At 44.5% G+C, this 27,181-nt stretch overlaps 1 protein-coding gene across 1 annotated transcript in view; it reads left to right on the forward strand.

Moving 5' to 3' along the window:
- The first annotated feature begins 2,923 nt into the window (after positions 1 to 2,923).
- The window catches only part of sv2a (synaptic vesicle glycoprotein 2A), a 38,466-nt gene continuing 14,208 nt past the window's right edge, over positions 2,924 to 27,181 (forward strand). The window contains exons 1-3 of the mRNA XM_023801413.2: positions 2,924 to 3,058; positions 17,696 to 18,461; positions 26,081 to 26,261. Of these exons, the coding sequence (XP_023657181.1) occupies positions 17,861 to 18,461; positions 26,081 to 26,261 (782 nt within the window). The 5' untranslated portion in view covers positions 2,924 to 3,058; positions 17,696 to 17,860. The remainder of the gene's footprint in view (positions 3,059 to 17,695; positions 18,462 to 26,080; positions 26,262 to 27,181) is intronic.

Here is a 27,181-nt window from a genome sequence, read left to right on the forward strand (position 1 = left end):
CCCATAAGGGGAAAAAAATGGGTATTCATCATATTATGGGGACATTGTGTCCCCATAAGGTAAGGTATACCCGCTCTCTTGCTCTCTCTCTCTCTCTCTCTCTCTCACACACACACACATAATTTAAAGATAACTGCTCATATCGAGCAATGTTTTTATGGCAGTACTAGGCTAGCAGTAGGCTAACGTCTGGCTGTCTCCTACATGACATGCTTATAAGAATATGAAGTATGTAGTTGGTAGGGGGCCCAAAAATATTGTCTCCCTTGTTCTATGACCTGCCCTGGTGGTCAGATCAATAGACTATTTGTTTAATTGACATTTAAATCTGATCCAGCCGAATGATTCCTTAAGAGTTATACCTTCATCTTCACACTCCTCCTCGTGATGGTCACGGTGGTAGCCCGCGGCGCAGGTCAGGCCAGACCTCTCATTCCATGGCTACATATTCTAGCTCATTCCAAACAGAAGATATAATCCTTCCAGCACAACTGGGTTCTTCCTTCAGGCCTCTGCCCAGTGGGACATGCCCAGAACGGCTCCCATGGGCCAAGCTGATGGCATCCTTACCAGACGTCCAAACCACCTCAACCAGCTCCTTTTGAAGGAGCAGCTCTCTTTTGAGTTCCCTCCAGATCTCCTCACGTCACAGAAAGTGAGCCCAGTGACCCTGCAGAGAAACTTAATTTCATGCATTACACACAGATCATGACTGCAGGTGGCGACAGGGACATAGATTAAGTGGTAAAAGGTGAATCCAGCCTGATGACTCATCTCCCGCGTCACCAGCACAGATTTCTACATCGTCCTCAGAACTGCAGCCGCCCAACTGAACTGATCCACCTGTCAGTCTCATGTTCCCTCTTACTGTCACATGTGAACAAAACCGCAATGTACTTAAACTCCTCCTCCAAGAGCATAATCTCCCACTCAACTGAATGGGGAAATACACGTTCTTCTGAGCTTATTCCATTAGCTAAAAACAGGGGTGTTGTTTGGGTCTTGAAACATCTGGGGTTAATCCAGCCAAGAAATCCTTAGATTTTCATCTGATAGGGTAATTGCACGATTTTCAGGTTATTTCAGAGTAAAATAAATATATGATGTGAGATACTCAACCAAAAGGTCAGTTGCATGTGGTTTTCACAACATGAAATCAAAATAAACAAAATTAGGGCAATCTGAGTTCTCATTCAATTTCACTACTTTTTTATTTTCAGCAGGAAGCGTAAACCCCTAGAAGAAAAACAGAACTTTGACAATGCATGACGCAGTATGTTGCCAAAGCTTGTTATGAATCCTTATTAACCATAACAGTCTTTTTAACATTTTCTCCATGATCTGATACATACAGATTGTTACATCTTAAATGGATGAATATTGACGGCAATACAAGATGACGAACAAAAGGTCGTTTTTTTTTCTAACCAATGTCGACTTTTTAATAGAAGGAATTAACACGTATACGGCTAAAAACGACAAGCGATCTATTGGTTTACGGGTTTGGGTTATATGATTTCCGAGTGCTTTAAAGTAAAATCGGAATGACAGGTTAATAGATCAGGGTTTTATAGTACTAGGCCTATTATTATTATTATTGTGTTTGTGTTTGTGTGTGTGTACCCAGGCCTATAACGACGCCCCATGTTAAAAGCAACCTACAACGGTGAAATCCTGTTTGTTAACCCTGGGACTGAAATATACAATCTTCCAGAAGTACGGCATCCTAAATCGCTGAGCCACAAACACATACGACCCTACAGAATAAATCCTCAAGTGTATATTGGATTATGAACCCATGGCCCCTTACAACCAAAGCGAAAATCATACTCCTAGTAGAATGAAAAGCACACCTTGATGGAAGAGATCTGCTCGAAGTACACCGTTTAAGAAGCAATTACAAAAGTATTGAGCTATATTTGAGCATATGGGGAAAGCTTACATTTTTTCTTCTGATAAAGTTCGTCTAAAAGAATATTTCATGAAGACTTATACTGTCAAAAAAAATAATAAATCTGTCAAAATTACGATATTACGATACACAAAAACGCTTCTTTCTTTGCCTCAAAACTATGATAAATAATACACTATTGTACGTAGGTAATAGCCTACTACTGTGTGATTCTTTGAAGACATTTAGTTAATATTTTCTACTTTTTCTTTTTTTAGCCATATCAGCAATGACGTATCAGCAGTGTAGAGTATTCGCTTAGGGCATATTAAATTTCACAGAAAAGTATTTATAGACAATGGTATTTTACTCATTTGTGCTCACGGCTTCCAAAAATCTAAATTGGTTTCCATGAGAATGCATCTATAATACCTTAGAATATAATTTTCATACTTAAGTAAAGGCAGATACCACACCATGTTGCTCAAGTAAAAGTAAAAATCACCTTGTAAAATACTACTCAAGTAAAAGTCAAAACACCTGGCTTTAGAATTATACTTAAGTAAAAAGTAGAACATTCGAATTTATTGAACTTACAAGAAGCAGTCTATCATTTTAACCTTAAGTTCTAATAGAATATTAGCCAAGACCTTGACCTGTAAAGCACAGCGGATTTCCTGCACGCTATTAAAATGTCCCTGAAAAAACGAATTACTACGTATGGGTGTCTTGTTATGGCGTAAAACAAGGGAAATCCCCGTCAATTTGTTTTAGGACCACGTGCATAATTGTTAAACGTACAGTGTATAAGGTGAGACTATTTTGTATTTCGTTCACAACGAAATTCTAAGGAGGTGCCATAGAAGGTGCTGGGGTTATGGAGTGCAGACAATTTTTAATTTATAAAGACCAATTTTTCATATAAATATTTTAAAAATCCTATTTGAAGACATTCCAGCGCCCGATTGGATCCCCCATTCAATCCTTCGAATGGAGTGATCCTTTAGAGGACGTAAAGAAGGGAGGGGAAGGAGAGGGAGGGGTGCGTCGTGTAATGTGGTTGCTCTCCTGTCCTGCTCCTTCCAGCCTCCGGTGGTCCCTGCGCCGCATCTCAGGGCTCATTCCTTCCTTGACGTTGGCATAAAACGGAAAGTGCCGTACGATAAGGTAAGAGCATCATGCGTTTTGTAATGCTGCAGTAATGGCAAAAAAATATGTAAAATTTACGTTCAAACAATAATAAATTGGTAAATAAGCATTGTGTTTCTGCATGTTTGCGTGTAGTAGCCGGAACCTGGACTTAGGCGTGTTCCCTGGTTTTCACCGCTTGTCACAGAGACAGTCATAATTTAGGGAGCGTAATGCATCATGGATCGGTTTTTGAGGGGTGTGTGTACACACACACACACGTATACATCCCACTGCAACGGTGTTATGTTAATCTCAATTATAGCAGTATGTGGTATGAAATGGGACAGATGGTGCAATTGTCACAGATTCACCGCTGCGTTATAATGAATATACATGTCAGACCGCCGACGATATTTCATCCAGAATCTGTAGTTTTGGTTTTCTCCTAAACATATTTTTTTATCAACTGAGGACGAGCTCTTGCGGAGTTTATGGGAAGCACGCTGTCCCTTTTCGCCTCTCCCCTCCACCTTACTTCGCCTGAAATAGTGATTGACGGGGGTGTGTTAATGACATTTATGTTTTTCATATTAAAACGTAGTATTCTTTCACGCTGGTGACCTCCGGTTGATGTTGATTTAGCTTATGGTATTTCTGTAATTATTAAATCTCATGTTGGAACGGCAATCAACAAATCAGATGGAGTACCCGGTACACGTCGGCTAATTGCGTATATCAATGTTGCCTAACGGTAATAAAATGACCTTCGCTGACTCCAGGCGGCCCTCGTAGTATTTTGGCCTTGTTTGGTGAACGCTGTGTCTATGGTGAGATATAGCAGCCTGTAAAATGAGCTGATGATGTCCCCCATTGCAGTGGCGCGTTAGTTCTGCTACAACGACCTTGTCATTACAAAACATGTCACATTCCGCAGTTCGGTGAAGGCTGGGATGCCGTTTTTTTTTTTTTTTTTTTTAATTCCTGCCATTCCCACTTTACTGCAGTATGCTACGGCTTTGAAGAAACACTCAAAGTCACTAATTACAAACACATCGCCAATCTAAATAACTTTGATGACCATGTCCCCAAAAATTATATTCGGCTTCATAAATCTGTCATGTCTTCTATTTTTGATGCTGTGTTTTGCTTGTTTGAAAAACGAAATACGCACATACTTCTATGTACTATGATTCAATGAAGTGCTGTAGGTAAATAACGTGAAGTCTTTAATTTATGACCATATGTGGTTGCACCATTACACATTATACTTGTTTGATGTAAAAAAATTATTTGAACTCTTAACTCATTGGATAATGTGGCTCGGCTGAAAAACACATTGTTGCCACAGTCGCGAGGCTGTGCTCACTGCACCAGGTAAGATCGTGAGATTTTATCTTGTCCTGTTGGAGAGTCATTGTTTTGTAGGAGTTTTGCTTCAGTTTACCCAACCATCTTATGACTCAAGGTTTCACTTTGAAATAAAAAGGGTCAAAAAAGGCTTATTGATCAAAATTACAATATTTTTTCGTTTTATGAAAATGTTGGCTTGCAGTCAGTCTGTGGATAGTGCACGAACACATAAAGCTGAAATTAACGTAAAAACAAAAGCATGAAGTTATGATTACTTAAATTTGGATTCAATCCCATTAAAAAAGTAGGACATTGACAATAAAGGCAAAGAACACTAATCAGAGATGATAACATCCTCCTGGGTTCCAGTGAAACACTGACCCCACTGGATACACATTTGATGGTAGGACGTTACGGGCTCAGTCTGCCTCCATTTGCCTGCGCGTGGAGGGCGTGGCCAGGGAGCAGCTACATCACTCGTGACTCCTGTGCATTTAATATAAATCAGAGCCCCTCCCCCACAGCCGATGTATGTGTTTCTGTGCGACACGCTTATGAAACACCAGGCAGATGGGCACCTGTGCCTGCCCTCATTTTATGCCACCGTTTTATTTTTGCCACGACTCAATATTCATTTTATGTAAGCAGAAAAAAAATCAGGGAAATGTAACAATTCCTGCTACACGAGAGATAATTTTGTGGGTTTTTATTCCCCCAGTTTGCAGTTTCTCTAACTCCTAGAAAAATTTCCTGACAGCTCATCTTTTAGACGCTAATTATGTCATATAAACGGGCTTAATTTATTATAATTTTTTTTTAACCAGCTTGCATTAAGGCTGTTTTGTCTCTCGGAATGGGAGAGGGACAAACGTGTAACGTCAGCGGCTCTCATTGTGCTACGACTGTAAAATAGGTGCGCGCACGCAGTCAGACTGCCCCTGGATCTCCACAGAAAGAAAGAAATGCAGCTAAAAGATGAAAGCACTCCAGAAATTTCTGAATATTTTTCAACAGAAACGACAGCACAGATATCCTATATGTCGTTCCACATATGCTTCCAGCCATGCAGCAGTATGGTATCTTTTCCGTTATTCTGGTATTTTCATCGTATTCACAATGACTCCCCAGGTGGTAACTTCCCAGGCCAGATCCTTTGTCATCTCAGTCGGTCACATGATTTTGACTGAAGGGCTGAGGGAATACCCTGTAGAAATCTCTGGTGGCATCTTTATGGGGGGAGGCATTGCTGGTTTTATGCGTTGTATTGTAGGTCATACACTTGGACTGTTTCTATGCTGACTGATTTATTTTAGGTATGAAAGGCCACTGTATGCATAAAAGCCATAAATTAGGAAACATCACCCAGTAACACTAAAATACCTTACCATATCTGCCTGTCTGCCTGACTGTCTGTCTGCCTGTCTGTCTGCCTGCCTGCCTGTCTGTATGCCTGTCTGTCTGTCTGCCTGTCTGTCTCTTAGGGTTTAGAGTGTTACGATCGTGTCCTTGCTTTGTGGTTATGGAGTTTGCATGCATACTCTGTGTTGTCTGGGATTTCCCTGGATCCTGTTGTTTCCTCCCACAGCCCAAAGACTGCATGTCTCATAATGGACTGGCTTTCCCGTCCACGGTCTCCCTTTGCCCTCTGCTTCCTCGGATAGGATTCAGGCTAATGTCTATTCTTGCACTGCAAAACTGGGCATGGAAGACAGATGGAAAATGCAGCAGTATCTTATATAACCTGTAACCGGACTGCATGTCCACATGTATTTCTTTGTCAGAATCATCCGTTTGTAATCCGCGGTCAGACAGATAGCTTTGCCTTCCTATCCTAAGGACGTCTAGTCCCCTAAAGAAGTTGCAACATGCCCTTTAGTGTGGTTTGCGCTGAAACCTTGACGGATCCCCGCTCCGAGGTCGGTGCTGGTCCGTGGGACGCCAGCCCACTCGCTGTCGGGGCACTTTGCTGGCCTGTTTGAAGCGGACTCTATGGGGACTGGCCCAGCTGACAGCCTCAGGGACCTCTGAGCCTCCCACGTACAAAGAGCCCAGTTTCCATGGTGGGGGTTTCGAACGATGCTTGTATTACTGTATACCCTTTTATGTGCACTTGTATTAGTCTATACCCTTTTATGTGCACTTGTATTAGTCTATACCCTTTTATGTGCACTTGTATTAGTCTATAGCCTTTTATGTGCACTTGTATTAGTCTATACCCTTTTATGTGCACTTGTATTAGTCTATAGCCTTTTATGTGCACTTGTATTAGTCTATAGCCTTTTATGTGCACTTGTATTAGTCTATAGCCTTTTATGTGCACATGTATTAGTCTATACCCTTTTATGTGCACTTGTATTAGTCTATAGCCTTTTATGTGCACTTGTATTAGTCTATAGCCTTTTATGTGCACTTGTATTAGTCTATAGCCTTTTATGTGCACTTGTATTAGTCTATACCCTTTTATGTGCACTTGAATTAGTCTATTATGTGCACTTGTATTAGTCTACACCCTTTTATGTGCACTTGTATTAGTCTATAGCCTTTTATGTGCACTTGTATTAGTCTATAGCCTTTTATGTGCACATGTATTAGTCTATACCCTTTTATGTGCACATGTATTAGTCTATACCCTTTTACGTGCACTTGTATTAGTCTATAGCCTTTTATGTGCACTTGTATTAGTCTATAGCCTTTTATGTGCACTTGTATTAGTCTATACCCTTTATGTGCACTTGTATTAGTATATGCATGCATGTAGATGGGAGATACATCTGGTCTAAAAATGGTCACAATATGCTGCACGGATGCAAAAACAATAAGGGCAAGAAAATGTGTCTATTTATAGAATCAGGCCGTGCCCATTGGATAACAGTGTTCAGTGTCATTCTGCTTAACTAAGTGGGCCTCCTTCAGTCTCTCCCGGTGCTGCATGTTGGTTGCTATCGAGCAGCTTAGCCTTGTCACCCCACATCAGCTGCTCCTTGGCTCTCCTCGGCTCCTGAACCCTCGTGTGCGGACAGCGACTCGACAGCGGAGGCACAGAAAAGCCCAGGGAGCCTCCCCCTGTCCTGTGCTCATGTCAGAGTAGCCTGCTGCTGTTTGTCTTCGTTCTTCATCCCTGAGCAGGGACAATATAGAGACATCTAATTCTAGTTAAAAAAAAGACACTCTGCTAAGGCTGCTCAATTAAGGCAAAAATCATAATCACGATAATTTTGGTCAGTATTGAGATCACGGTTATTTAACACAGTTACTCATTGACTTTGGAGATATGCATTTACTCACTTTTTACAAAAAAGCTTGTCTTTTTAACAGTGGATTTCCTTGAACTCGGAATATAATTCAACTGAGAAATAAATAAAAAGTGGTTGGAAAGGGAGCATCACTACAAAACAAAATGCAGCATAATGATTTTTATCGATTATTTTTTTCATAATTGTTAGAAGCCAAAATCATAATTGAAATTAAAATTTGACGTATTGGCCTCTGAATCTTGAGGTGACTGAGTTTTTGAAGTCATTGGAAGGACTAGTTTGTGCTTATGTGCCATGTGAGACTCAGAAGGACGTGTCCTCTGCTGCGAGTCAGTCTCAGAAATCTTCATTCAGATTTTAATGGATAAGTTCTGGTCTGGAATCGTCATGGCCAGACACACCTAGCCGACATGATCAGGGAAGAAACCGAGGAAAAGACATGCCAGCTGAATTTAATGGGATGTCACATGTCATTAGGCAGACAGCACTTGGCTTGCCCTTTTTTGGCTTCATTTGAATTGGATATCATCTCTCAGTGTGATGTACGTATTACATTTACGTTTACTCATGTAGCGGGGACTTCAATCTAAAGCGACGTACAATCAAAAAAAGCAGAGCCAGCTGGGGTTAAGGGCCTCACGCAAGAGCCTAAAGGTGAAATACTGGCCACAGGATTCGAACCAGCAACCTTCTGAGGAGATGCAGACACTGTTGCGTTTTAGTCCAAGTTCCACATGGGCATTTTATCTGAAGGCCCTCGATGATTGGAGATCCCATCCTTGTAGGCTTGCTGTTCTCCAGCCTGGTGTGGTCCAGCTGGTCTGCCCTGCTCTCCTGTCACCTCGCCCGTTGCTGGCTGCATCCGTGACGCCAGCAATGACGTGGACCCTCCGTGCCACCTCTTCCAACCAATCAGCTGCCAGCTAATCGCCCCGTCACTTCCCATCTCTCCCGGGTGCCCTGGCCACTCGCTTTGCGAGGAATATTCTGTCAGTGGAGGGGCTTCACGTTTCCCTTCTTGCTCTTTCCCTCTCTCTTTCTCCCTGTGTCTCTCTCTCCCCTTTTCTCCCATCCGTCCGCGATCTGCTCCCCAAACAGTGTAAATTTAAGCAGAGCTCAGCTGCTCAGTCTCAGAATCTGACTCATTCCCCACCCAAATTCTTCCCTCTTATTCACGCGTTGATACGTCCATCGTGTTCAGCCTTGAGAACCCGTGGCATGAAGCCCATAAACGAATATCAGCTTATCTTTCATCTCCACTATAGATACCAGAGAGTGGACAGATGGTTTAAAAACATTTACCTTTTTCAATGGAAATACACGTAGCAGGCTTCTGTAAACAGGACAGGAAGGCTGAGTTCTTATAGCTGGATGCGTTTTAACTGTTACCACTATTAAACATAATTTATCCTTTTTCTTCTTTGTCTTTATCCTGGGAATTTCGGAAAACTCCCGTTGCATCTGTTTATTTTGCTTTTGCTCCTACATACAGAGTAATGTAGCTTTACGAGGAAACCCCATTTCACTTTTTATTATGAAATCATGGCATCTAATATAATGTACTTTGACAGGAGCTTATGTTTTCATGCGGGCTAAGGATGTGATTTGCTGCACATACCTTCGTGCCGTTGCCGTCTGCACTTGACTTTATGGCGGTAATAACTTACATTAGCACTTTTTCCTTCAAAATGTTTATATAATGCAAAGTGATAGATGACTAACCTAAGTGATTGCCTGCCAGGGTCTCTGTGCTAGATTTTGTGCGCTGTGAAAGCAGATGAGAAGAGGCTGAGAAATGTTCTTACAGACAGACTACAGATAGCAGGCTGATTGTCCCGTCATTGCCTCTGCAAGTCTTTTAGATGCCAAAATCGAGTAAAGCACGGCCATTTTGCCCAAAAACAGTCATTTTGTTCAACTGTCCATAATCGTCTTCAGTTCATCTGCTCGCAGAACAGCTACTCTTGTTTCATGAGTCCTTTGTACTTGATTGGTACCAAACTGGTGTAAACTGGAAAGAAACTAGTTTCTGCAATTGAACCTAGATAGGTAGTAACTGCCTACAAAGGACAGTGATAGCGTGTCCCGTCACATGACCTGACCACCTGACCTATGCATGTTAGAGATGGTATATGTGGGACCTCATGCAGGACAGCTGGAAGAGCATCCCATAAGGCCACCTCATGAATCTGGCATAGAGCAGATAGGGTCAGCCAGTCCCTGGAGCAATTGGAGTTAAGAACGTTGTTCATGGGCACAATGGTGGGACCACTCTACTGGCCATGGGATTTGAACCAGCAACCAACCCACAGAGCGCCCCCCAACAAATTATATTGTTTTTGTTTAATAATTTTTTTGGTCAGTGCATAATTACATATATATTATTTCATAGTTTTGACATCTTTATAATTATTCTAAAAGAATAGTAGAGAATAGTACAAATCAACCTTTCTATGGGTAGGTGTGTCCAAACTATTGACTGGTGCTGTAGGTCTCCCGGTCACTCTAAGCTGCCCCTAGTGTGAGGGCATGTATGTGCCTGGTGATGGACTGGCACCACATCCAGGCTGTTCTCCTGCTTGTGCCTTATGCTGCCTGTGATAGGCTGCACCCCCCCCCCCGTGCTGATGGTTACTAGTGAATTCGTAACACAACCCATCTTATAGCCTTCAGTGATTGTAGCTTTAAAGCACATGAATTCGTGATTGACCATCCATTTCTCATAGCTAAATTTGCAGAGCTAGTGGGCCTGGAACCTGTGCCAGGAAGCCTGGGGCAGTGTCCGCAGACACCCTGGGTGGGATTCCAGCCCGTCACAGGACATGCACTCAGGCAGTTCTGGATAAGGCACCTGCATTTCTCTTCACTGCGGGAGGAAGCCAGAGTACCTGGAGGAGTCCTAGGCAAACTGTGCACGCACAGTGCGGGGGCTGGAGTCGAACCCGCATCCCTGAAGGTGTAAGGATGCAGTTCATCATGCTGCAACTTTTTATAATTATAATGAGTTAAGTTGTTAGAATTGTAGCCGGCTTGAACTTCCTCTCCATGTTGCTGTTTGTGGGCTATTGGACACAAATGCTAAATTTTTTTTTTATTTTACAAGCAGGGTACCGACTGGGGTTGTTCTGAGTGTCCGCTTACGGAAAGGTGCAATGCAGGTTCTGGCTTCTGCATCTGTGCTAAGAAGGTCACTGGTTCAAATCCTGTGGCCTGCAAAATAATCATATCACTGTGGGGTACCCAACGAGGTATTTAACCCCAAAAACTGCTCCAGAGGCACTGGGAAATGGGATATGCAAAGACTGAATTCCCTTGTAGACGCTTCCTGTACAGCAACAATAAAGACATTTTTCCTTTTCTAAAATCCTGGGAGAAAGACTTTAGCACTGATGGAGAACTGGAACACATGCTACTCTGGGGTGAGGTGGTTAACACTCTGTGTCAGGGGTCTATTGTTCCTCATGGACCAAATTCCATTCCGCAACACAAAGCCTAGGTCCACTACCTCTGACTATTGCGTGGTCTGGATTCAGCTCCATTTCTGCCCAGATGTGGACCAGAGTCTGCCAGTTGCTGACCATAGCTCTATGTCATGTTTTTTTTGTTTTTTTTTTGTGATTTACTTCATTTTACTTTAATTTGACCAATTACACCAAAATATATTCCTGGTACTTGGCCTGTGTATCATAGGTGGAGTTTGATGTTCATAATATCAAACATCAAATATGGCGTATATGACGCACAAATTATGTATTATCTTATCTACCTATAGAGTAGCAACAAACCACTTATGCAAAAGTGCATAGAACACAGCACCACCGATTCACCTATAGCCTTGACGGTAAGCAAATACATTTTAAGTGTTTTACCTGCCTAACTAACAGAAGGTATTATGTACGGATTTAGTAATTGTTTGTTTTGGTTAGTTGTTTCAATGTATTTGCTTACCGTCAAGGCTATAGTTGAATCAGTGGTGCTGTGTTCTGTGCACTGTGCATCAGTGGTTTGTTGCTACTATGCAGGAAAAGGTGTCTTTCTTCCTCGCTAACCCCCCCAAACTCCACTCATGCTGTAAATGGAAAATAAAGTTTATTCTGATTGTAATTCTATTGAGATTGTAGCTGAAAAACAGTGGTAGAATCAGTCCACCACTACCCCACCATCCTTGAAATGGCATGAGAGTGTGGTTTACTGGTACGTCTGTGGTTCTGGCCTGTGGCCGGCTCTCAGTGCCGCTATCGGCCTGGTATCTAAGACCGAACCCAAAGGGGCTTTCAGTTTCTGCTTTTATTGAACTAATTTGTTATATTTAATAGAAGTCTGGCCACATTACAGAAACATGCTTGGCTAACCTCAGGCTTTTCTCGAATATAGCGAAGCCTCTGTAAGACTGACCATTTGTTATCCGGCCTCTCTGTAGCAATCACACCGAGAGGAGCCCCCCCCCCCAATCCCTTTGGTGCTATTGGAGTCCATTAAGTGGAAATGGAATTACGTAATTAAGTCTTTCATGACGGGAGAACGAGTGTTGGGGCGCTTACTCGCTATGCCTTTGTTGATATAATTGAAATATAATCATTTTACAGATAGACAAAGATTCTGGTCTCACTGGAGTTTTAATTTATTTTCTGGCAGGTTTTTTCCCAGCGCTGTTACTTTTTCTCCAGTTATTTTCAAAGAATTTTCGTGTCTGTAGGTCATCTACAGAACTTGAGCCCTGTGTATACTACAGACTAAAAGAGCAGAAATACCATGCCATCCTCATCCTTCCATCCATTCATCCACTCTTCCAGCGTACCTGAACACCTTGGACAGGAAGATAGTTCATCATAGGGCCCCCAATTGCACACAATGAGCTATATAAATAAATTACTTTTTGAACTCATTTGTACCACCTGCGTCTCACAACAAGTCCTCGAGTTGGCTGTAGCTGATTTTATAGCATAATGAATCCATCAGGAGCAGCAGATAATCTCTTCGCGGTAACTCACTAGAGAACGGCAAGCAAATGTTCATTAGCGACCGTGATGATAAGACTTTTGCTGTGAGTATGAGGGCACAAGAAGTCACTCAATTCACAGACATTTTCATGCTCAGAGAAACCAGGGTTTTTCCTGGAGTAGTTACTTCATACTATGCCATGAGAATTCTTGATTGTGAAGGGATTGATTAGGGATGCACAATACATTGTTTAAAATCAGTACTGGCCAATTTTCCTTATAAATCAAGACAATGGCATTAGTCCGTTGTGTCAGGCTAGGCCACTATTTTCAGCCAATATTTAAACTGTATCAGTATTTAAAGGTAGCAGTATGAGAGCCCAAGACATAACTACTAAGATAATGGAGATAATTACATTGGCCAATCAGAGTGGAGGACAAGGGATCGCATCACTCATTGAGCACTCAGGACCTAACTACACCTTTTCAAGGTGGCTCAACTTTGCTGGTGTCTCATTTCTTACATTATATATATATATAAATAAATAAAATGTAATTGCTACACACATTCACAGGATCTTCACCAACATCAATTTCAGGACAGATTTGTGGAACTCAGAGATTAGCCACTTATTGTTTATCTCTATTGGTAATACTAGACAAAAATATATAGGTTATCAATATTGGCTAAAATTTCCACATTTGGTGCACCACTAGAATTGCAGTTCTCTGAACAAAGAGATCATGTGTGATACTTTGGAACTTCTTTAGTAGAATGTCAGAAGCTCCCAACGCAAAGTGTTTGAAGTACTGGCACTGTGGTTGTTTGCAGGTTTTAATCAGGTCTTGCAGCAAACAAACCCATTTATGTAGACCATCTGTGGCTGGCTTGGGTTTGTCTGTTTTTTCACATTAGCTCTTCTCACTTTTTCAATAACAATTTATACACCCAGTGACCGGTTTATTAAGTACACCTTCCTACTAAAAATCCTCCAAACGGTGAATCGTGTGGCTGCCTTTGAATACATGCAGCATGCAGGCATCTATGTTTGGCACAAGTGCACCTATGCTGAGCTTCCAACGAAAACCTGGTAATAAGTGTACATTAGCATTGGACCATTGTAAGACTCCAACACACAAAAGTGTAGACTCCAGGATACATAAGCGACCAGCTATGGGATAACAGACATGGTTCACTTACTGTTTCAGTAGGCATTCAGATGGCTAAGATGCCTGCCGTTAGTAACTTTGAATAGTCGATGCCATGTGTGGTGTTTCCACTATCTCTGAAACAGCTGTCCATCCTGGGATTTTCACACTTCTCCAGCAGGTTTCCTCAAGGCCCCTGTTTGCAGGTTGAGGTTGTTGTTTTATAGACGCAATCCTGCTGGGAAGAGTTACAGGAGAAAGTGTCATTAGGCATAACAAGCCTCGAAAACCCCTGCAGCATTAAGCACAGCTGATGTTTAGACATAAAACTGGAGCTCTGTTTGTCCGCGGAGCCTCGTTCCCTCATTACTGTCACACTGCTCTGCCCTCGTATTACTGCTGTGTCATAGATTGGCAGGTAATACGCAAAGTCGGGATAATTTGTTCTTTACAAGGTTGGTTACCACTTAGGGTCCTTTGTTCCAATTTTTTGACATCCTCTACCTCTGCTCATGTGCTGCCAGTGAGGCCAGGTGATGGTTTGCCATCAATAAATGAATTCGGTATAAAAACAGCCTAAATTCAGCTTCTGCCTCCTTCCGTTCATGGATAAACACAGAGATACTGTGGACAGAAATGATAGGCTTCTTTATGTGACTTTTAACAATTTAATCAATATTTAATCACATTCTGATGTTTTTGAACATCAGAGGGTGCGTGTGGTGCAAGCCAAAATGGAGGACAACGTCTGACTGAAGAATAAAGCCAGATAGCTTAGTGTGGATTCACACCAAAGCAGCGTGTAATTGTAGGAAACGAGCAAAGGGGCTTTTCACACTGTCAGTGTATTGATGTACATTTAACACACTTAAAGACATAATTCATACAGAAGGGGAACATATCATATATCATATGCCCCTGCTTTAAACTATCTAAACAATGAATTTATATGACTCTACGACCCCGTCCAGGAAATGTTGCTGACCAGTGGTTGGATGTGTCCTTTATTTCATTCCCTGCTCTCGCACCGCATGCAGACTCCACACACTCGGTTGTCTACACCTTTCTCTCCACTTCCTGTCGTTATGGGTCACCGCTCATTGCTCCTCCCCTTCATCAACCTCCCCTCCCACGGCTGCCTGTATCTCTTGAGGGTGCCGCTCACTGGTGTCGTACGTAACCTGCAGATAGGCCGCGTGGTGGAAAGTTGGATGGGGACCTGCAGCTCCCCATCCGTCCTGTTTTCTCCTCGATGGTGGAACGCTTGTGGTTCTACGTTCCGTGGATCTTCTGCCCAGGGTTGGGTGGGCGTTTAAATAGGCTTGGTTTTCTCCGCAGCCCGATGGTGAGGATGAGGAGGAATATTTTAGCTAGCATGATTAACTTGAGCCGCCCTGCAGCCGACAATTTCTGGCGAGGCTCCCACAGCCCTCACGAAGCCCCTTGACCAGCTTGTCATGGCATATGGTATTTTTAAAAGCAAGAAATGTCAAATCACTTTTTTTTTTGCATGAATCATTATCACAATCCATACCCGACGTGAGCAGGGAATGATAGTATCTTCATCCGCACATCCCCCCTCCCCCCTTCCCGTGCTGTGGGAATGCCGATTACGGATGGAGATAGGGCTTCCTTGCCGTCGGAGCGGGGTGGGGGGGTTGCCCGTGACGCCGGGTGATCATGGCCTCCTGACAAGTGCGCTGGACCTGAGGTGTTAATGCTGCTAGCTTGGCAGCCGTTGCGTAATCGGACGATATCGCTCTGCGAGGCCCCCTGCCAGACGGATAATTGAGTTTTTCAAAGAGGCTTTTGATATCATCCGACCGCCCTGTCAAAAAACAACCAAGGGCAGGAAGAAATTTGGAGAACAGCCGTGTAGCTGCTGCAGAGGGCCCATCACCTGCAGGGTCCCATTTATTTATAGTCGATGTGCAGTGTTTAAAATATTACTTTATAATCTCAGCACAAATGAAGAAACTGTTATTTGAATACATCTGATTCCTTTTGTAATGCAGCAGAATGTTCAAAAAGGATCGTCAGTTATTCCCCAGCTGGCAATGAGAGTAACGGTGAAAACCGCTAAGGATGAAAGTCGATGGTGTTTGTTTTCCCTTTCCAGTCCCGTTTCCGTTTCTGTGGTTTCCTTTTGAGACGCTTGTTTCCCAGGAGGCCTGCCCGCAGGCCTGCCCGCAGGCCTGCCCGCTGACCTGCCACCCAGCACTGCATAGCCAAGATTGAACGACAGTCCAATCTTGCCTCCTTTCCGACGTTGATATCGGACAGAATTTTGTTGTCCCGAGTTTTTCTACAGTAATTCTATTTTATATATATTTAAAAATGTTTATTTTGTTAAATGTATTAATAGTAAAAAATGTAATTGCTTGTGGTCGATTTAGAGAATATATCATGACCCTAAACAGTATCCTACCATGCAATATCAGATTTTTACCAGACTTGTTAGTGTCTTTTGTTTGTTTGTAGTTTGTTTGCCTCTCGAAAAAAGAATATCGCTATGGATGTACAAAAATTTTATAAAGCCTTTAATGTGGTTTGACTAGTTCGTGCTTCTTGTTTGTTTGTCTCTCGGGAAAAATACTCTCACTCCAAATCTGCTAAGATATAAAGCGACAACACACAGCAGTGCGTTCATGGAGGCAGCCATGTTTGTTCCGAGTTGTGTAGCTCGAACGGCAGATAAGTGCGTAACGTCACGAACGACTACGGAATTTACGACTTCGGAGAGACAATCGAACGCACCATATCTCCCCAGCTTGTAAACCTTTACTCATGGGGGGATGGCTGTGGACGGAAATGGTAGTTTGTCTCCAGGAGGACTGACCTTGAGCTTTTTCTCGCCCTTCCACTCATTTTCTGAGTGTTTGTGCTATGATGCTGTTCTAGGAACGGGTCTAGGAGGAGGTCTGGGGTAGGTCTAAGAGTAGATAGAGGAGGAGGTCTCGGAGGAGATATTGGAGGACTCTACTCCATTTTTATGTCATATTCAGTTTTATGTTCTTTTTCTTTGTTAGCTTGATGTCTGAGTGGCCGGTGCCTGGGACTGGTGAATGGGGAGTGCAGCACCCCACTGACAAGCAGTAACGCCAGTCCTAGTACAACTAGCAAGGCGCCTATAGAGGAAGTCGGCGCCCAAAAGCTGCACTACCCACACAGCTCCTGTGCTTTGCGGAGGCTGTGGATTGACACCTTTTACTTAACATCATATCCCAGATTTCAAACTGTGTTATTTTCAGATGGTCACATGGTTATACACTGAAGACTGCTGGAGAGTTTTATCATTGCGCGAGTTTTATAACCGTCAGAAGAGGCTGTGCGCATTGCAGTGGAGTGAAGTCCCCTCACACATCTCACGTTCTCGTTGACTGATGCAGCGGAGCAGCAAATGCCCGTCAGACCTCAGTAGCCATGTTCACGACATGGACTTTGTAGCAGTCGTAGGTTTGGTAACATTGGGTAGAACCAAGAGCATGTGCTAACAGCCGCCTTGTGCGGTCACGTGCATTCACGACTTCCCGGCACACTTGCATCGCTCTTTTAAAAATGGACATTTGTCATACATTGGATAGCCATTCTTATTATGGATGAATTTGATATCTTGAATTTCCTGTTTATATTAATGGGGAACTCCTTATCTGTTCAGTCTTAGCTTCAAGTGAATTTTTGGTCCAGTCCCATTGCATCCTTGAGTGCGAACACAAGTGAAGTTTGGCCCTTATTATTATTTTTTTATTATGTATTCATTTCCTTTTGAGATCTACATAAGAATCATTCATTATTGATTTGGGTGAATTTTTGATTGATTATAAGGCTTTTATTTTTTAGAGTTTTAAGAAGTTATAGCATGAATAATAATTACATGTGTTTCTGTCTCTGAGGGCTATATTTTCCCTTGGTGAGAATTGTTTTGGTTGTCGGAGTGAAAAAGGAATATCATACTTACATAGTCTTCCTTTTGTCTTCAGGCTTACTGGAGGAAATTCTTCTCTGCAGCTAAAGCTACATTTGGAGTTTTTGGACTAAATCACCGATCAAGAGACTTGCATCACGACAGTGGAACATCTGACCGGAATCGCTGAGACACAGCACAGCACTTTTTGAGGTTTGTTGTTTGATTGGACCCTTTCAAAATGGAGGAAGGTTACAGAGACCGAACAGCCTTCATTCGCGGCGCCAAAGACCTTGCCAAAGAGGTGAAGAAGCAGGCCGGCAAGAAGGTTGGCCGGGGCTTCGACAAGATGTCGGACGAGTACTCGAAGCGCTCGTACACACGCTTCGAGGAGGATGACGATGACGACTATCCAGTCCAGGGCCCGGATGGAGGCTATTACCGCAGTGACAGCCGGGCCAACGACGACGATGAGGGCGCCCACAGCGACTCCACTGAGGGTCATGACGAGGATGACGAGATCTACGAGGGGGAGTATCAGGGAATTCCACGGGCTGACTCTGAGAAGGCAGATGGGCAGCTTGGGGGCGCTGTACCGGCGGGGGCCCAGTTCCGGGACATTGGCGAGCAGGCGGGTGAGAGGCGGAAGGACAGGGAAGAGCTGGCCCAGCAGTACGAGACCATCCTGCAGGAGTGCGGCCACGGACGTTTCCAGTGGACCCTCTACGTTGTTCTGGGCCTGGCACTCATGGCCGACGGTGTGGAGATCTTCGTCGTGGGGTTCGTGCTGCCCAGTGCTGAGAAGGACATGTGCCTGTCCGAGCCCAACAAGAGCATGCTGGGTAAGTGATGCTCCAGAGGAGGTCTTCATTATCTAAGCAACGTAGCTTGGTCTCATCCCTGTAAAATCTTGTTTGTGTCTTTAAACTCTACAGATCCCACTGTCTGCGCATTTCCACCATGTCAAATCTCATGGTTTCTGAATGCATGAGTCATCTTTGCGGCCTACATGGTCTGGAGGGTCTTTCTGTCATTCTGTGGACAGCTAAATTTCATCCAGGCTTTGTGCCCTGTGCTACCTGTGATCCAACTTCCCCCCCCCCCAACCCTACTCCGCATAAGTCTTTGGAAAATGGATGGATGGGTGGTTAAAAAAATAGGTGGATGAATGAAATTTAATGGAATTGTACAACCTTCATGCTTTTTTTCTCTGCAAAATATTGTACACCGAATTTTGTTCATCATTATAACAAAATATTTAAGGTCCCACAATGTATAGTATTAAATTATTTGTATTTTGATTTTTGTATGCTACAGACACAGTGAAGATGTTTTTTGCAGAATAATTGTGGACCACCTTAACTGCGATGCATATTTGCAGTGTCTCAGGGGTGCCAATGTGGGTGTGAGCATGTGTGATTGTGTGCCCCGCAATGTACTGGCATCCCATGCATGGTGTCCCCTACCTCGTGCCCTGTGCATTCTGGGATAGGCTCCAGGCTCACCCAGACCCTGTCCTGGATAAGCAGCCGCGGATGATGGATTGATGTAGATACTTTGTTTGATCTGTTGTACTGTTTAGTAGCCAGTTAGTACATAAACAAAACATCAGATCTTGCCTAGAAAACATCAGTAGATCTGAGCGCAGGAAAGAAGGATCCAGCATTAAAACTGGTGCTTTTCAAGCTGCGGTTCGGGAACAGCAGGTGAGCGGAGATGTTAATAAGCCAATGGCTGCGCATTTCACTGGCTTAACCTTTGTCGTGTGAAAAGAGTGATTCATTCCTCACACCTGCTGTGTCTCTCTCGCCGTCACGGTTGTCTCCCATAATGCTGCTTTGGGGCCGCCGTCCACTCATTCTGTTTGCAGGATAATGAGGAAGCTTCTCTGAGCTTCTGTTCTCTGAAATGTTCCATGGTGGGTAGAGCTGCGGCCTCGTATCTCCAGGGTTGGAGGTTTCATTCCGACCTCTGGGTCTGCGTGTGTGGGATTTGCATTTTCTCCCTGATTCCACGTGGGTTTCCTCCCACAGATGGTTTCGGTGAATCGTCGATTCTAAATTTTGGAGCAAGCGATGGACTGATTAGAGTGTTGTGCTCTATGCTGCCTGGGAGATGGTCCAGACTCACTGCCACCCGGTACTGGATAAGCGGTTATGAGGGACGGATGGATGGGTGTGTGTGCAGAACAGCACGCATACCCGGTGTTTCTCGCATGCGTTTGGTGGAGCCCCGCAGGCCGCCCCAGCAACCATTCTGCCTTTCCCTCGACACGCATGTATTTCTGTGCCTGCGTGGGAGTTTTTTTTTTTCCCGCGCCATATGGGAGTCAGTCTCAGGCAAGGCGGTAGTCTGGCCCCTGATACATGAGCGCCTGATTCGCCCTGGGGAGCGGCAGACATGCCTGGCCACAGGGGGCCTGGAGACCCTCAGTACTCTGGCCACAGAGGAGTGACCCCCGATGGCGCCTCCGGTCCCCCCAAAGAGAACAGCATGACAAGAGGCCGTGGAGATGCTACATTTACAGGGCACCTCTCAGTGTAAAAAAACTAGTGTAAAATAATTGGTGTAAAGTAACTAGTGTAAAATAATTTGTTACTTTATGCACCCTTCCCACTAGACAAAAATGATAGAAACTGTGAATCCAGATAGAGTCTTGCAGAGGGATAATTGAGACGGGATAATCTTATCCTTGGCAACATGTGGTGTATGACAGATTCCAGACATATACACATATACACACACAGTGATGGAGGGAACAGCACATCAGCAATGTGTGATCAAGCTAGAAGAGCTAGAGGAAGATTCTCAGAGATCTGATGGAATACAGACTGCCCCCCCCCCCACTGGAAAGCGTGCTGTTTTGTATTAATGACATGTAACAGCCATCTGATTTCTAAAAGCCTTTTGCTTCTTATTTTCCCAGGGGCTGCTTAACTCCCCATTGAAAATAGTAGATTTTTTTTTCCAGCCCTTGTTTGCTCTACCACACCTCGTTATCTTCTGGGAAAGATAACGGGTCTGAAAATTTTCTATTTAAAAAAACACTCGGCAGGAGTCTGGGTCGATTATGCCTCGTGACTCACGATGGAAGCAGGAAATGAGCAGCGAAGCTGCCAGCGGTGACTCCAGCGGTGACTCCAGCGGTGACTCCAGCTGTGCCTGCAAGTGGAGATATAAAGGGAGCGTTTGAATGTCCGAGTGCTTATGTGTGAAGAACGTATGTTTACATGAGAGAGATCTGGCTTTGGCCACGTGAGCGTGTGTTCCGCTGCATGCGTGTGATAGCTGGAGGGGGGTGCATTGTCTGTATCTGCAGGCTTATGACTCATTTGACTCCACAAATGGCATGCCCATAAAAGGAGACTGAGACTCCGGGGGACAGAGAATGGACTGGAAGGAAACCTGATTCATACTTACTCTGCGCATGGCCTTGTTCCTGAAGTACTGCTTCTTTCTTCATCCCTGAAGAGCCGGTGCTGTGGGGAGGAATCACATAAAAGAAAAAAACAGGATAAAAAGATTAGCATTATTAGCTTGCTGTAATTTTCTCTCTGGCCTCTGAATAAATCTATGAATCTTTTTTACTAATAATTTGAGTGCAGAAATATCCGGGCACTTGGTATTTTCGCAGAGAGTGACAGTAAGTTCTGAGAATGGTGATGTTTTCCTGTCACGCACACAGAGATTTGTCATTCACGCGCATGCACAAGGCCAGGGACCTGCGGCAGCCTGTGACAGCCTGTGACTCGCACTTAAATGGAGATGTTACTAACAAGTGCAACCTCCTCAAACCTACCCCCCCCCTCCCACCACCAGAAGAAGGTCTCAACTGTCCATTTCTGCTCACTGTGCTGCATCGTGGAGGGGCGTGAGCGAGGAACGGCCGGAGTGACAGGACCTGGTGTGACCATCTGTGACAAGCTGCTTTCAGGACTAGTCACAACGACCCACCCCACCCCTGAGCTCACATCACAATACACACGGTTTATGGCATTAATACAGAGACAGGAAGAGTGGATATGCAGTGATAACATTGGTGTGTGAACTTTAACACATTTGTTCAAAAACCTGCTGAAAATCAAGTGATTCTCATTAGATGAAAAGTTACTGCCTTGAGTGATTTCAAAACATGCATGTACTATATGAGCTTTGCTGCCTGATATGTGATAATGGTCCCATTGATTGAGTCTCAGCAAATGTGTATCACAAACGTAACCTACATGGCGAAGGTCCCCTGGATGGTGACGTGCACTTTTCTCAGAACTGCATCATCATAAGCGAGCCGCTTCCAGGACACGCTGATTTGGGTCCCTCCGGCCCCCCGCGTCTAATCTGACGGGGGCTGGATGTGGTGTGGGGATTAGGAAGCGGCGCCGTGCACGGCTCCCGGGGCCAGCACCTCTCCTGCGGAGGCCGGGCCCCCCCCCTGCCGCATTGCAGCGACGTGCTATCGTGCCCTGTCATCGCTGACAAGCCCTGTTCGTCCGGGGAGAGGAGAGCGCTGACAAAGCTGTCAGGTGCCTCTCTCCAGCAGCAACGTCACCTTCACCCAGCACCAGACGGCTGGAGCACTGCGGCGTTCCTGCACCAGGTCCCCCTGCCTTACTTTAGCAGCAGAGGCTAGGATAACCCACAAAGAAGCCTTTACTTTACGGAACTCCGGGACCAATCAAAGGCGTTTGGGACTGAGTCCAGGCTTTCTCCCTGCCTCAAGTGGACTTATCTGGACTTAACTGAACTCATAGTTCAATCAACAAAGTATCTTTAAATAGCCTAGTTAAGTCAGTCCTTAGAGACCCCTATCCACATTTTCACTCCCTCCCAGCTCCCAGCTCCCAGCCAATCGAGATCCCCGAAATACCCAGTACAAGTGTGTTAGAAGCTGGGAGGAAACCAAATAGTGGATTGCTTAGGGGTCCTCGAAGACTGGGTTAAGAAACACCACACTGAGCTCTTTACTGACCCTGTCAGTGACCTTAAATCCATCAAAAATCTGTCAATCTCTCATTGGCTAAAAAGTTAGATATGTGCAACCAGGCCGGGGCTGTTAGCCCAGTCCCCCCAGTCTACATGGGGGGGCGAACAGCCTGCTTGCCTGATTTCCTGTCTTATTCTGGATCCTCCAAATCTAACAGCAAGAAGGTAATTTGCATCCTGTATCATATTTGGCTTCCTTTGACACATCTTATCTCCAACGTCGCACATCTTCACTGCAGTAAACAATACAGAAATCCATAAATTATCTATGCCTTCAGTCCTGGACTAAATGCATTTATCGTTTGTTTAATATATTTGTGATCCAAATGCCAGTTATGCTTAGTAGTTGACTGTAATCCCAGTCTCCAGTCAACGGTCCTTGCAGACTCAGCGTGGGCCCAGTCTGCGCTCTTGCGTTCCTGGGTCGAGGTGCCCTTCTGAGCTCGTTGTTCTGGAGCCAGCTCACAGGAAGTGGGTCTGGCCTCTCACCGGGGCTGCGCTCTTCTGTGTGGCCGGCTGCTGCAGGCCATGGAGCGAGTAGCATCCAACCTTTCGGCTACTCCCACCAGCTCATAAGGCATCATGGAGACCACGTGCCCAATCGTGATCTGCACCACATAGATTGGGGCTCATATATAGTCGTCCATCACCATCCACCTGTGGGATGGGGTAAGCATTTGTTCTAAACCAGAGCTGTGTGAGCCTCAATAGCCCAGTTGACTTTGGGTTTCGTATCGGGTGAACTTCCATTGATGGAAATCTTGCTTCAGCAGGGCAGTGACCCCCCCAGGCAGGATCTGCATCTTCTACAGAGGATAATCCACAGCCTCGCTCAATGGAAACTTAGTGGTAGGCGTGCTGGACATCCCCACTCAGAAAGGGGATGCAGTTTGCTGAGTCTCCACGCATGGAGATATACCTCCACATCATCCTCTGCCGTGAACTTAGTAAGAAATCTGTACATTTGTCCGGCACAACATGCTGCTGGCCCATCACTACCTCTGTGAGGATGGCCATTTGCTGGCCCATCACTACCTCTGTGAGGATGGCCATGCGTTGGCCCATCGCTACCTCTGTGAGGATGGCCATGCGCTGGCCCATCGCTACCTCTGTGAGGATGGCCATGTGCTGGTCAATTGCGGCTGACAGCTGAGCCAAGACTTCTGCTCTTCCATGACAATGTGTATAAGGAGCCGGAAACAGAAGATGAGTGGTTAGTGGTTCGTTCTCTGTACCCACGTCCCCCACCATTGTTACAGGGAGTGAAGCACATAGGCGATGATGCGTGTGGAAGCACGAGCCGCAAACAGGCAGATTCTGTTTATTAAATATCCAGTGAGAGAGCATAGGGGAATCCCGCGGCTGCTGGAAGTGATGGCCAAGGTCTTTATTCTGTGCCAGATCCGCTTAAATCGGGGGAGTGAGCGAGCGGTTGGAGGGAATGGGGCGTCATGCTGGGGAAAGAACCAAAAGGAAGGAAAAAAGAGAAGATGTTTTAAGAGAGAGAGAGAGAGAGAGACAGAGAGGAACTAGGGAGATCATTAAACAACCAAGAAGTCAGATGATAATTATGGCTAGAGAGCCGGGCAGTAAAGGAATAGAATAGAATAGAATAGAATAGAATCTTTATGGCATTGTACAGGTACAGCAAAACTCTGTGTTAGTGTAGTACAAAGCCGCTGTCTCTGGACATGACCGCCATCTTGTCGATATCCTGATCGACTCACACGGCATGAATGAGGACGTCGTGTTACAGGGAGCCTGGGCTCCGAGAGGGTGGCAGCAGCCGGCATGATGATCCCCAGTCGAGGGCAGTCCGGGCGTCGTCTGGTGGCCATGTGCTCACGGGCTGTCCAAAACAACAGTCCAGAAATTCTGACAGGTGGCCACTGACCAGGGTGCTGTAACAAGTGCATGGTTACCTGACCATTGGCCAGAGCAGCAGGCATATGTGGGTCCTAGATTTTGTGATTACATTGATGACCTACTTATCTGTTTGACTGATGAAACTGAGCATGTCCATCACATACATCAAGGCTTGTAGCACCTTGAAGGGTCACTCCCTCTATGTCAAGGCAAAGAAATGTGATTCAAGCCATCATTTCGTTCCTGGGATATGTATTGGAAACCAAAGGAAGTATGTATGAGTGAACACAAGGTGGCAGCAGTTCGAGACTTGCCTGGAAGCCAAGGCAGTCAAAGAGTTGTGACACTTCCTAGGTTTAGCTAATTTCTACAGTCTCTTTATTAGGAGTGTTGTCTCAGTGACTGGCTCGCTGGTTGCCTTGATTGGTAGAAACGCTAAAATGGTATCCTGTGCACAACCTGGCCAAGTTGCCATTAGGCATTTGAGGAACCTGCCATCAAGGTGACTTTGAAAGCGTGGGGGCCGTGGTTGGTGGGAGGGATTCATTCATTTGGGCTAAATCTAGAATATGTCTGCGAGGCTTCGCCCAAGGCAGGGCATTATTTTTTCACAAACTTTCCATCCACCTTCAAATATCTTTCGAGCTCAATATACATCAAGGCTAATGGCTTATCTAATCAATTTGAAGAGCATAGTCTGGTTTAGATTCCTGTCACTATTTCGCTCTCCTCCAGTATTGAGTAATTGTAATAGACAAACAGAAAGGCTGTACCAAGAGACTGAGTATTATCTCAGTTAGTACTGCAACACTAATCAGGTGGACCGGAGCCAGTACCTATATTGGGAAGAATTCCCTCATGGACACTTCACTTAAGTAGACACCTTTCCAGTGGATTTCACTGTCAACCTCTTTTATTCCCCTGAAAAATAGAACCTGCCAATGTACCAGTGGCGGGTTACTGGATTTAATGGAGTGGTGTGGCCTGTGGCAGCTTATGAAATATGAATATATATGAAGCCATGAAGAAATTTTAATGACAGGTAAATTTATTTTGAAAAAGAACATGGAATCTGTCTCGACTGAGTTAAAAAAGGACTGATTTCTGGACCAAATATTCTTGGATAACTTTTTTTTTTCAAAATGTTTTCACAAGACTTGCTACAAGCAATGTGGTGTCCTTCTATATTAATAGCTGTTTCACCAGGAAATAACTAAGTATGACTGACAGTAATCTTTGTTTGTGGGTTCTGAAATACTCAGTAAATACTTAAAATTTTCAATTGTAATGTCCTTCATAATTCCATACACATTGGATGAAGGCTGGTCCTGTTCGCTGTGACTAGCTCAGAGACCTACCAAGTCATTATTCTCATCTCATCTGAAGCTGACTTCATTTTCGTTTTCATCCACTCCATTATCTCACCCATCTACTCCACTTCCACTGGAACATCTCCTGTTCTGAATGGTCCGAAATAGGCCAAGCTTTCTTAATGAAAATAATGAAATACTAGGTGGTGAATTACAGCACATGCCTCCTGTCCTTTTCTGTGGCTTTCTTGTGACTGAATTGGCCTTGCTTGTCTGCCATTGTCCTGCCTCTTCCTTTTATCCAGGCCTCATTGTCTACCTGGGTATGATGGTGGGAGCCTTTGTGTGGGGGGGGCTGGCCGACAGGATCGGAAGACGCCAGACTCTGCTCATCTCTCTCTCCATCAACAGCGTCTTCGCCTTCTTCTCCTCCTTCGTCCAAGGATACAGCACTTTCCTCTTTTGTCGTCTGCTCTCCGGCGTCGGGTGAGCATCTTGCACTCATGGCGTCGCTTCCATCTTCTTCCTGTGTAATTTCACCATTTCATAGTCTGGGAGGCTCACACATATCTGGATGGACGTCAAAAGGTCAGCGTCCCTGTGTAATTTCCCCAGACCTGTTTCCTGTGGTAAGCTCACTGACTTTTTCGAATACAGCTATGATGCCGATAAAGGCCCTTTAGAGTCATATCTTCCCTGTCCAATGAAAAACACGCATCTCCAAAAACTGTGGAGAAAAATGCATTTTCTAAGAAACTGCTTTACAAAATAAACCAAGAACAACATAATGAGACACCCTTAGCACCACAAATAGAAACCTATTGTTACACAGCCATTCAGTGAATGGTTTAATCTTTTAAATGGACTTACGTGGATTGTTGTCAGTGAGTCGCTATGACTTTATATTCACAATTAACAATGATATTAGTTAGCTAGCTGTCTAGCTAACTGCCCAATCGTTAAGTTGTTAAAATTAGCGATATGAAGTAATCTATACAAACAGCCTTCATGAATACAAATGTTAACTAGTTCAAACATAAATACTTGTTAAATAGATGACTTCATAAAACATCTTTTCATTGGTCAATTTGATGTCAGATGCTATACAGTCAGAGGAGATTGGGCATATTTCACCTATAGTATAAAGTCATAACCGTTACAAAGTAGACGTGTGGTTTTCATTGGACAGCGAAGGTGTGCTTGTCGCTTCCTGGGACGGCTAGAGAAATAGGGCAGATGTCACAGTGGGCCTCCTATGTCACAGTTGGCCTTCTATGTCACAGTGGGCCTTCTATGTCACAGTGGGCCTCCTATGTCACAGTGGGCCTCCTATGTCACAGTGGGCCTCCTATGTCACAGTTGGCCTTCTATGTCACAGTGGACGTCCTATGTCACAGTGGGCCTTC

This window comes from Paramormyrops kingsleyae, chromosome 9 (genome assembly GCF_048594095.1).
Source record: "Paramormyrops kingsleyae isolate MSU_618 chromosome 9, PKINGS_0.4, whole genome shotgun sequence".
NCBI classification, from domain to species: domain Eukaryota; kingdom Metazoa; phylum Chordata; class Actinopteri; order Osteoglossiformes; family Mormyridae; genus Paramormyrops; species Paramormyrops kingsleyae.